This window comes from Carassius gibelio, chromosome A2 (assembly GCF_023724105.1).
Source record: "Carassius gibelio isolate Cgi1373 ecotype wild population from Czech Republic chromosome A2, carGib1.2-hapl.c, whole genome shotgun sequence".
Lineage (NCBI taxonomy): Eukaryota > Metazoa > Chordata > Actinopteri > Cypriniformes > Cyprinidae > Carassius > Carassius gibelio.
The window spans coordinates 15,225,146-15,237,835 of NC_068372.1; the positions used below are offsets into that span (position 1 = coordinate 15,225,146).

Below are 12,690 nucleotides of genomic sequence, written 5' to 3' on the forward strand. Positions count from 1 at the left end.
CAACCACTCATCTTACCACCACCTAGCAATGTCTAAAATGCTGTCAAATTTTGCTTATATATTCATATGGCCCAGGTGTTCACAATACATAATGCTTTATACATTATACACAATACATAAACCTTCAAACTTCAACTCTCTTTGCAAAGTTCCAAAGTATTAGAAGTGCACAGTCTAAATAACCTTCACACTTTAAACTAACTTTCTTTCAAGCCTTTGTCAAGCCAGATTTCAAAGTTAGCTGACAGACTTTTCTTTTTCTTGTTTATCTTCATAATTTTCTGCCAGGAGCTGATAAAATGACACGGTGTTCCCAAATTAGGCAAATCAGGCTCCAACAACAGCACACACTGACACATCTCATCCATTTAGCATGGAGGACTCATCGAGCGCAAGAGCAGATTTTGTGTTCTCCTGAGGGACTTGGCTTTCTTGAAAGGCAGGGTATTTGAACATACAACAAGGACAGGTGGATGACAGTCAGCAAACTGTGTGGACAGATTGAGGAAAGTCTGAAAACTATTTACCCTGAAAAGGAAGTCATTCAGAGACTCTTATTTTATAAAAACAAGGGAGTTCAGGACAAGACTCATCAGTAATGATGATACGATATTAGTTGAGCATAGAAAACAGCAGTATGGATCAGAAACCTTGAAAAAGCTGTAAAAGAATGTATAGTTCATGCTAGTTTAAGTGTGTGAGTGACCTGAGAACCGTTTTCAACATGGCCAATATAACAAAACAGTTTTTTTTTTCTTGTATAGTGTATGAGTGCATTATTATTTGGTGCACATTATCTTCTAATAATTCAATTGCCCTTCGTCAATGATTCTATTTACACTACGGTTACCACATCTCAAGGTTACCACATTGTTCAGATGTTGTATTTTAAGACATTTGTCAGATTTTGATCCTTAAAATACTTGTGTGTAGGATTATTTTCTTAGCATCTCATCCCATGCCTGCGTTGCTAATTCCAAAATGTCATTTTAGACCTAGTAACGGAGGCTTGAGTCGTCGATAGTAAGCTCATTATTAAGTTAGAGAGAGTATGTAATTAAGCGTGTGTCAATTTTTTGAGACTGAATCTGCTTCAACATCATTGCCCTTATTACCTCGATAGCGAGGAATGTCATGTAGTTTTTAAGTTGCTCTTGGATGTTTACTGTAATGAGGGAAAAAGCATCATTCCTAAATATGTTCTGTTGTGTTCCACAGAGGAAAGTAAGTCTGATTAAATGATGACAGATTTTTAGGGCAAGCGATTCTTTTGTGTATGTGTGTGTGTGTGGTTTATTTTTGTTATTCATTGTTATTACTTTTATAATATTAATTTGTTTTATATGAATTACATAACATATATGATTACAGTAAATTGATTTAAACCATTAATTCATGAATTAATTGTTAATCTTAATTTTAATTCATTCACCTTGTTGCCTTTATTTTGAGGGTTTTTCTTTTCTTTTTTTCTCTTTTTCCGCAAAATATTTATTCTTTAAACTTAGCTAAACTCATAAATAAGTCTTTGATCATCTTCCATTCATTATTTTTTTTTTCTGACCTGTGTCATAACTTGCATTGTCTAATATTAATATGGCCTGTTTGATAAACTTATCTTTCTTTCCTTTTTGAGATAAGGCAGAGGTGTAACAAACATGCAAACACAAGGAGAGAGGAGAAACAAGACACAGATAAAGCTCAAACCTAGGTCTTCAGAAGAAGCTTGCTACTCACTGTGCCACAAGTATGAAAAACGCAACTGATTCTGGCTTTCTTCACATTCTTTTGCATCATACAGAGCCCCAACTGTGGATTAGTTATGAGTGAAATAACATAAACACTGAATGAATTCTACTGGATTCTACAGCACACCTAATAGAGTTGTTGTGAAATCTCTTAGAATAGAATCATTTCTTAGAATAATTTCTATCCTTCCCTCCATTATAGTGGTGGTCCTGCAGAATGCACAATGTTAGCATGAAACTATGCTGTATAAACCATGTAACATCCATAATGATGCACAATCTGTTATGGCCTACCCTTGACCTAAAGTGACAGATGCACTTAAGTCTGTTGACTGATAATACTGTTGTTACAGGGATCTATAAAAAATAATGCAAAACAGAACTGGTGTTTTTAACGTTTGAATCACTATTATGAAGGATTACATAAAATGTTTTTTTATTATTATTAAATAATTTTATTCTAATACTCTTCTATTCAGAGCTCAAGAAATGCATTTATGATCTTCTTGTCAATGGTTGGATTGTAAAATCAGAAACACTTCTATCATGAATGTCTTATAAAATGATGGTACACTTAGAAGCATCTGCATTAACAGATGCACTTCACCTCTGATCTGCACACTGACTGGAGCTAGATTTCAGCTCAAGATTATAGTAAAGCGTGTCATCAGGAGTAAATTAATAACGGATGATATAACATGATAGTTATGCTACTGCATCTGAATAACTGAGTTTAAGCAAATGCAGCATGATCGCAAATGTCAGTCATTTTTAGTTATTATCACTCATGTTCCAACATGATTCAGCCCACAGATGAGTCAAGACAACTTTCTAAAGAAACATACGTTACGATAATTGCTGGCATGAGAAACACCAAAAATCTTGGGACGTTTGTATATTGCCGGAACAGGCCAAGAAATCGGAAGGACAAGGAATCTCAACATTTTGTGCTTTGAAGATGAGTATTTTTTTGAAGACGTCGGGGTATCTGCCTTATTTCGTAGGTCAAACAGATAACCGTAGTCTGACGTATTAACTGGATCATGAATTAAACACAACACTGGCCAGGAAGAATTAATGCTTCAATGTCACTGATGTAGACTAGCATGTCACGCAGAGAGTGTACTAAAATGCAAACTGATCTTAAACAGCTACACATCACGTGATCCATACTGGAAAGGAGAATTGTTTTTGAGGTAAAGTTTCTATTGAGCACACATTAGCAGTCTTTCTGTGCACGTGGCCACAGACTCCGAGACGGAGTGGACTACGGACAAGAAAAGTTTTGTTGGGCTTCCAGTGTGTGGCTATACAGTCAAAAACACAAGAATATGTTAAGATGCCCTTGTTGGTAAACATTCATGGAAACCCAGTCGGTTATTGGATGTGCACATTAGGTCTTAAAGTGACAGCATTCTAATTTACCTGAAGCTGTCAATATCCTGCTGCTCTCTCTCAATTGTGAAATTTCAATGATATCTAAAAATACTCTATTGTACAATAAGAGTTTGACCATATCAACCACAACAAATTGTGTTAAATAATTTTAATTTCAATACTGACTAAAGTAATAGTGACAACAGTTGTTCTTTTGTCTCTGCATTATAGTCCAGCTTCAAGGTTAGTTCTAGTTTTGTTTTAATCTCATGATTATTTTCTTTTATGGCACTGTGAGGGTCACAGTCCATTTGTTGATGCTGACAGGCAAAATACAATAGTGCTTTTATGTATAATTAATTATCCAACATATGCTATTATTAAAATTAATATTGATATTCAAGTTAAGTTGAAGGACTAGTTAAAAGCTTGCAGTACAAGTAATAGCAAGCTCATAGGTTTGATTCCCTAGATTGAACGAATTGAGAAAAAATCATGCAATCATCATAAGTCATGCAGAGACAACAATGCTCAGCCCATGTTAACAATCCACAGCATTTAACTTTCATTTATAAATGTTTGATCAATTCTAAATCCTAAATAAGAAATTAGTTTATTTTTGGAGGTGAGAGAAATGCTAATCATTAAAATGTTTAATTTTAATCATAATTATAATATGATTCACAGCTCCTCTTACGAAAGGAAAATATATTTACCAATATATTTCTTTAAATATATTGTGATATATTTTAATATATTATTTTCCCTTTTTATTTTCTAATATTTTATATATTTGAATACATTTAATAATATATTGATGATACATATATTATATTATATATTGCAAAATATACAAATGGTCGCCGCTTTCAATATATTTCAGTATATTGGAAAAAAATAAATATATATAAGAATAAATGCCTAATATATTACATGATATTTTCCAATATACTGCAATATATTTTTGTTTCATAAGGGTCATTATCCATTTCTCAAAGCCAGGCTCTCTTTTATTTCACAACAATTTCCATTCTGCCTGTAGAATGCAATGCAGAATTAGTCTGGTACATTCTCACAACTGTCTTACAGGACAAGCTAATTTAGCTAATTGTCACAAAGATGTGTGATGCTTATGTTTATGCATGATATTAAAAAGATTTTACATTATTGCCCCTATACATTCTATAGTTCCGTACAGATTTACAGGTCATACTCTACATGTAATGTTTTAATTAAATAAATAATTACCTGAAAAAGCAAAAGACTTAGGCTTGTACCAGCTTGCACCAACTTTAAAGCAGTGTAATGTGATTTTCTACTCAAATTCAAAAGATGTCTCTGATGTATTATTTTCATCGATGTGTTCCCAGTGCTAGTTTTAAGTCAGTTGTGGATGTGGACAGACACAGACTTCATGTTTGGATTTGTATAAATGTTTAACTCCAGGGACAGTCTTTCCTCTGCCTTTAGGGTACAATGTCTCATGTTGTATTATCATTATGTATTCAGTCAAAATGATTTAGTGTTTGTTTTTTGTTTTGTTTTTTCTTGTGAAGGTGGAAAGCTTTTAGATCTATTATAACAATTAAACAAGGCACTCTGCTGATTCATGTTCAGAAAAATTACAAACTGGATATGAAATGACATTTCTTTCCTAAAAAAGCTTTCTGTGTTCTTTTAACATCCTTTTTATTTGATATTTTCATAAGAATCGGGTCTTCTATTCAAGTCAAGTGTTTATTTTTTATAGTTCTTTACAAGTAGATCATTTTAAAATTGCTTCACGGTATTAAACAGGAAAGCAACAGAATCAACGAAGCAGTTCAATGTTGATTCAGTTCAGTTCAATAACAGTGTTGATGTTGCAAAATTCACGATGTGATAAAAACTAAATTCTCCTTTTATTCAACACAACTAGTTGAGGTCTGGAGCCTCTGCTCTAATCTAACTAATTTATCCTGCAGTTTTTACTAGCCATGATTTGCCATGTTGGTAGAAACTTCTTCCCCTTATAAGTGTCATACCATGCTATATTCATAGAGTAAGGTTTTAATGGTATTTGTAATGACCTTTTTATACATAATTTTGTTTTAATCAAAATATTTTCAATAATGTATTTCTTGGAAAATGTACTTTTACTATTTCAGCAACACAAACTTAATTCAATATGGTATTTCCATTTCTTCAGATTTGGAGTAGCAACTGTTTAAAACAGACTATACAGAGTTGTTTTGATTCTTTGAATGCACATGAAAAATTACAACAGCCATAAAACTTTATGAATACCTTCATGCTATATGTGAGTCCCCTCACACTTTTATTGGTATGTCCATAATGCTACATTTCGCTTTTCAAACATTTTGTAACTCTTTCTGAAGTGAATGGTGGAAAGAGTTTTTTGAGGTTACAGAATAGAATGATTTGATTGCTGCAGATTGTTTGTTTTATCTGTAGTTTCAAGGTCAAATGAACACCTGGCCATCACAGTGTTAATTATTAAAGCTGATGAACATGGCCTTCATCTGGACCTTATCAAAGAAGTTAACTCATTTCAGAGATTCAAAAACTGCTTTTGATAAGCTCTGCAATAAATTGGGACTTAAAGCTGATTATCAACCATTCAATTGACAATAGAATCCAAGAAGTATGTTTAATTAATTTGAAATCTAATTGCATGTAATTGATTAAATGCCCAAAGCTAACAAAACAATGTTAGTAATTATCCATTCCTAAAATCATGTCTATGCTCACTATTTGTATGATGTGTGCATTTATTTCTCTTTTAAATATTGTACTAAAATTTTACTTAGTACCTCATGTCGTTTGTCAGTGTAGCTCATGTTAGTGTGTTTGAACTGACTGAACTCACTGATGCTTTTAGGTTACGGGCAGAGCATTTATCCAGAAGTGACCCATCAAATTAAGGTTACAATAGTATAAACTTCTGGTCCAGCAAATAAACACTTTGCCAATCCATACAGCTTTCAAACCTCTCCCCACCACCCAGTGAGGGAACTATTTAAAAACCCACAAAAGCACGACTTCATCATAAAAATCTACAGATAAAGGTTAGGTCATTTCCAAAGAAACACTGCGGTGCTTTACAACTATAGGACAGGGAGAGCTAAATGAACTTATCACTGCATCTAAACCAACAACATGTATATTAGATCCTGTATCCACTAAATTACTGAAAGAGTTGTTACCTGTAGCCGAAGAACCGCTTCTCAATGTTATTAACCCTGTTATCTTTAGGTCACATCCCAAAACCATTCAAGCTGCAGTTATTAAGGCTCTTATTAAGAAACCACAACTAGATCCTTGTGAACATGGCAAAAAAGTTGTGTCTGCTCAATTGATCTCCTTCCTGCAAAACAATGATCAGTATGAAGAATTTCAGTCAGGTTTCAGTTAGTTTTCATTGTCTGTTTGATTACGTCTTTGAGTCTTCTGTACATTTCTGCTGTATGTACATCAACTGGCATTCCCCACTGGTAAGCTACTACTAAATATTGTAGAAAGTTAATTTACTGTAAAGATTTTTTTGCTACAATTTGTATTTTGAAAGGCATGATACAAATAAACTTGAATTGAATTGAAAACTTTAATTTCTTTTTTAATAAATAAACACTTAACAATAAACACTTAACTTCTTTTCAATAAGTTTCATAGAGCCCACCCCTCCCCCAAAAAAAATTATAAATAAAAAAATCACACATATCAAAGACCTTGAAGCTGTTTCCCAACTTTGCAATACTATCAAAGTGCAGTCTTCTGGCCGTCAGGTGGAGGTGTCCATGGTTCAAGGACAAACACACACATACACTCATACAGGTTTTTTTCTTAAAGGCATATGGCACGTTTTCAAAAAAAAAAAAGAAAAAAAAAAAAGATGGGGGCAGTCATTAACTGTGGAGTTATGTCAAGGGCTGTGGCTTGCAACATGTGGTGAATCATATAAAAACAGTGCTAAGAGCACATGAGTGCATCTTCGAGGACAACCACACTTTAGTTCCACCAGTTTTTGTCTCTCCAACAGTCATGATCCTAAGCATTGCCCTCATTTGGACCATAGTTGTTGGGCTCTGTTGTTGTCTTTGGCTTATTACAGGAATACGCAGAAGGTAAATACTCACTTATTTGTGACTACAAGCTTCACTAAGCTTGGGAACATCTCAGGGATGATGGGATTCACATCTGTTTGACAACTGATTTTATTTAATTTTACAATCTCTAATGCTGAATAACAAGTTTGCATGGCACTACTTTAAATTAAACATGTAAATTTGTCTATTATTGTTATATATTTTTTATTTTAGTTAGTTTTCCAGACATTTTTTGGCTTTGTATGTGTTAGAATAAATAGATTGAGAAGATCAGATCAAGTTGAGGAGTTGAGTGATGGAGCACAGAAGCTGGTGCCTGGGACCAAGAATGACTCGGACACAAGAAGTGTAGTTCACTCAAGGTTCAAATCTTTATTGTGAGGGGCTTCGTTATATTTAAGTAACAGCGGAAGGGAAACTCAGCACAAACAAGGAAATGGAATGAGACAGTCTATGAAATTCTATTCTATATAAATCATGACTTGTGATGGTGATGTTCTGATGCATACAACGGGGTACAGAAGGCCACCGGGTGTTATATAATCTCACAATGGCCACTTTAAGACAGAATGACTTACTCATCAAACATCCCTGTGCTTTACTAAAGAAAAGTGAAGAAATTGCTTGAGATTGCTGTTTTTCGTGAGGATAGACTGTAGAACTATAGAACTATAGCAATAATGAAACCTCTCATTAAAACATATTTACTGTTTCCAATTCTGAACTATGCTCTTGAGGTTCTAACCGATAGGTATGGGCGTAATCTGTGTCTGAATCATGTTCAACTTATTGGTTAACAGTCTGAGAAACGAACTGCCTGATTTGGAAATAACTTGATAGGCACTGAATTGAATCAATAGCAATTTAGGTTACATAAGAACTGAACGTGACAGAACTTGTTCTTGTTCTTAAACCCTGATTGTATAAGCTGTTTTGTAACCGTTTGGAGCTGTAATGGTTTCAGACAGCCTGGGGAGCCTCCAGTAGAAAATGGTTGGATCCCTTACCTTGGTTGTGCTCTTCAGTTTGGGGCCAATCCTTTGGAGTTTCTTCGGAGCAGACAGAAGAAGCATGGTCACATTTTTACATGCAAGATCGCTGGGCAGTATGTCCATTTCCTTTGTGATCCATTCTCCTACCATGCCGTCATCCGCCAAGGAAGGCATCTAGACTGGAAGAAATTCCACTTTGATGCCTCTGCAAAGGTAAATGAAATAACTTCTTGATTACTGCCAACAACAATCTAACAACAAAATGAACTACTTAGCATGTAATGATTTGCGTGTATTCTTGCAGGCATTTGGTCACGAGAGCATGGATCCCAGTCACGGTTACACCACAGAGAACCTGCATCAGACCTTCCTGAAGACCCTGCAAGGGGAGGCCTTGTCTCCTCTCATTGAGACCATGATGGAAAACCTACAGAGCACCATGCTGCAGTCAGGTGTGCTGAAGGCCAAACCTTCCGAATGGCAGAGTGATGGTATTTTCGCCTTCTGCTACAAGATCATGTTTGAAGCAGGCTACCTGACCCTCTTTGGAAAGGAATTGGATGGAGACCAGAGCATTGCACGGCAGCAGGCCCAAAAAGCTCTGGTGCTCAATGCACTAGAGAACTTTAAAGAGTTTGATAAGATCTTTCCTGCTCTGATCGCTGGGCTCCCGATTCACGTTTTCAAGAGTGCCTACAGCGCTCGCGAGAACTTGGCCAAGACGATGCTCCACGAGAACCTCAGCAAGCGTGCCAACGTGTCTGACCTCATATGCTTGCGCATGCTCTTGAATGACACATTATCTAGCTTCAATGAGCTGAGCAAAGCCAGGACCCATGTGGCCATGCTGTGGGCTTCACAAGCCAACACTTTGCCTGCAACCTTCTGGACCCTGTTCTATATGATCAGGTACAAGTCATACTCCGCAAGTGTAAAGCTGCATTGTAGTCACTACCAAGGATTATCAATCAGCTCAGATAAATACGTTTAATTGTAGTGTTGGAGATAAGTATTACTTCAGAGCGTTCTGCATTTGGAAGCATTAAACCATGAAATTGATCCACACTATTATAGAATGTTTTTAATTTACTTTAAATTACAATTTTTCTCTGATGCATCAGAGAACACTGAAAAATATGGCATAGAAACAATTTCCCCTCGTAAATTTCCATATGAATTACAAAGAAACAGCAAGTTATACACTGAATAAAAAAACTGAAATTGACTATTCTAATATATATATATATATATATATATATATATATATATATATATATATATATATATATATTAGATATTTATTTATTTATTTATTTATTTTCAATGTACTTGTTAAGTTGATGATGCAACTTTTGCTTGTTTGCAGGTGCCCAGTGGCCATGAAAGCTGCTAGTGTGGAAGTGAGGCGAACATTTGAAACTTCTTGTCAGAAAGTCGATCCTGTGAATTCTCGACTTGTACTTACAAGGGAACAGTTGGACAACATGCCAGTTCTAGGTGGGAATGCTTTGAAAATATATAAAGATTTATGCGCTCAGTATTATCAGCATACCAAAATGTCCGGTGAACTAAAGCTTCTCTGTTATTACAGACAGTATCATTAAAGAGGCGATGAGGCTGTCCAGTGCGTCCCTGAATGTGAGAATTGCAAAGAGCGATTTCCTTCTTCACCTGGACAACAGCGAGTCTTACCACATCCGAAAAGATGATGTAATAGCTCTGTACCCCCCGATGATTCACTTTGATCCTGAGATCTATGAAGATCCTTTGGTAAGTATTATGTTCTTTATGGTGTTTAATAGATATTGCAGCTTTCACCGGGAAAAAAACGTGTAATTAATTATGTAAGAATTATTCTCCTCATTAATGTATTTGCATCTTGCCACAAACAGACATATAAGTATGACAGATACCTTGACGAGAATGGACAGGAAAAGAACAGCTTTTACCGAAACGGACGCAAACTTCGTTATTACTACATGCCCTTTGGCTCTGGGGTGACCAAGTGTCCTGGCCGCTTCTTTGCTGTTCATGAAATCAAACAGTTCCTGTCTCTGCTGTTAGCGTACTTTGAAATGGAGCTTTTAGACCCTGATGTGAAAGAGCCTCAGTTGGATCAGTCTCGGGCCGGACTGGGTGTTTTGCAGCCCACCTACGATGTTGACTTTCGATACAGACTGAAATCTCACTAGGAATCTCACACATTTAATTATGGACTGTCGACTTAAACTGTAAATAATGTACATTTTGCATCATGTCCAAGCAGACAAATGTGAATAGGTCTCAATTGTCTTTCTATTCAGGTTGATTTGAGAGAGTTTTTAAAGAAACTTCAGAGCTCTCCTTTTAAGAAAAAATTCTGAAGCATTTATTACCCTTATGCTAAGTTTATTAGTATTCTTTTTAATTCTTGTAAAATGATATGTGCTTTTTAATTGTAAGTGAATTTTACTATGAATGTACTGAATGAATTTTTAAACCAAAAAGGTGCTGTAAGCAATTGTATAGGCTTTTGTATTAAATGCAGAAAATGTAAAAAATATCTATGTAATAATTGTCCTGATGAACTCTGTGACAGCCTTTTTAAAAAATATAGAGGAAAAGTCAGACTTGCGGTCAGATACTTGCTTCAGCCAATCAGGGGGATTTTGAGACGTTTTCTGCTTTTGGGTGTTCACAGCGCACAGTCCATATCTGGAAAGCCAGAAAGTGAGAGAGTGAAAAATGTTTGGAGGGTGCAAAAAGCAGCATAAGCTCCAGTACTGGTTAGTCTGGTTGGTCTCTTTGCTGGTTTTAGACTGTTTTAGGAGACCAGCTTAAAGGGGTCATATGATATTGCTAAAAAACTCATTATTTTCCACATATTGTACATTATTGTTTTTCCTCTATGCCCCGCCTTCGGAAACGAACTGTGCTCTGATTGGCCAGCTTACCAGTGCATTGTGATTGGCTGAATACTTCAAGCGTGTGACGGAAATGTTACGCCCCTTGACATACTGTAACGATGCAATGTCCCAGCCGAAGCGACGAGACAAAAACATTAAAACCCATTATAAACTTGACATTTGTTGCATCCAGTGGGGACATAATTATGGATTATAATGACTTATACTGTCTTTTCACACGTTGCGTTGCATATCGTGCCACATAAACATAAAACCATGTCTGCATTTGTGATCAGAGAAATGACAAATAACACGCGCTACTCTACACTGCTCAAAACTCGCGTTTGAATTATCAGAGGGAAATTCTTTATATATGAAAATGTACTTACAGTCTGTAAATCAGTCTGTAAATCAGAACAGCCTGCATTGTAGTCTACTCTTCCAGGATCAGGAAACAGTCCTCTATTAAATATACTGCACTCATCTGAATATTATACTGTTCTGGGACAGTGCTGTAAATACAGCTTAACCACTGATTTTCAGTTGTGTCCTCTTTTGGAAGACCAAACAAAGTAATTTGCTTTCACAACGAAACAGCATCTCCACATCTTGATGGCAGCAACAATACTACACCGAGAATAAACATTTGCGTGAACATTTGGGCGGTGTAATGTAAATCTTCCCACATCGCGATTTAGACATGGGGGCGTGTTTAAATGAGCCCTTTTAGGAGGGCATGGACTAGTCTTAACTTTTATAAAGAATTTCTCTTTGAATTTGAGACCTTAGTCTTTGCAACTTTTGGGATCTTATCTATTCAAGAACAGCTTGTAAAATTCCAAAGAGAAAGGAAAACTTGAAATTGCATCATATGACCCCTTTAAACCAGATAAGCAAAAACCAAAAAACTAAAACAAAACAAAAAAACAGAAAAGAGCTTTTTTTTCTTCTTCTTTTGGAAAGACATGGAAGGATATAATATTAAAACATACAACAACAACAATATTTATAATAATAACATAATCCAGCCAGTATATTATGCACAATCACACTAAATATTCAAAAGCCCACAATTCTTTCAGCAAGTCAGTGTTTGTTACCCCCGTTTACCTTTTCCTTAACATCTGTTCATCACTATCTGAGAATGCCAAATGGTCAAGAGTAATCCTGAAATAGACCTAAATCTAGTTGATAAACAAACATATAGATTGTGTCAAGGACACACACTTAGCAACCACCCCTTCTGTTGATAAGCATGAGCACAAGGTATGCAAATATTAAAATGACATTTAGTAAACCCGGCCAGCTGTCTTCAGGGTACAACATGAAGTGTACTCGTGTGCACTGCTGTACACTTTGACCTTGACCTGATTATGTAACAAGCCTGCCAACACAAACTACAAAAGATTGCTTGTATTAGAGTAAACTCAGGATAAAATGTCTTAAATATTTAATTAATTACAACTGCCGTACTGACCTATGGAAGCCAATATAATAAAAAATATGATTATTTTAGGGTTAGCATAATAATGAGAAGCTTTCTTATATTTATGACTTGGTTATCTCATTATAAAGAAAAAAA

At 35.5% G+C, this 12,690-nt stretch overlaps 1 protein-coding gene across 1 annotated transcript; it reads left to right on the forward strand.

Annotated features, from left to right (window-relative positions):
- The first annotated feature begins 7,112 nt into the window (after positions 1-7,112).
- Positions 7,113-11,264, forward strand: LOC128027733 (cytochrome P450 7A1). Its single transcript, XM_052615560.1, has 6 exons — positions 7,113-7,249; positions 8,196-8,436; positions 8,528-9,132; positions 9,590-9,720; positions 9,815-9,993; positions 10,116-11,264. The coding sequence occupies exons 1-6, from the start codon at positions 7,167-7,169 to the stop codon at positions 10,413-10,415; spliced, it is 1,539 nt and encodes a 512-aa protein (XP_052471520.1). The 5' UTR covers positions 7,113-7,166; the 3' UTR covers positions 10,416-11,264.
- Positions 11,265-12,690: the final 1,426 nt, after the last annotated feature.

What these genes read in the sequence shown, in the direction of transcription:
- LOC128027733 (XM_052615560.1), top strand. Translation starts at nt 7,167, where the DNA reads ATGATCCTAAGCATTGCCCTCATTTGGACCATAGTTGTTGGGCTCTGT. An exon ending in ACTTTGATGCCTCTGCAAAG is followed by an intron (nt 8,437 to 8,527) that starts GTAAATGAAATA and finishes GTATTCTTGCAG; the next exon opens with GCATTTGGTCACGAGAGCAT. An exon ending in ACCCTGTTCTATATGATCAG is followed by an intron (nt 9,133 to 9,589) that starts GTACAAGTCATA and finishes GCTTGTTTGCAG; the next exon opens with GTGCCCAGTGGCCATGAAAG.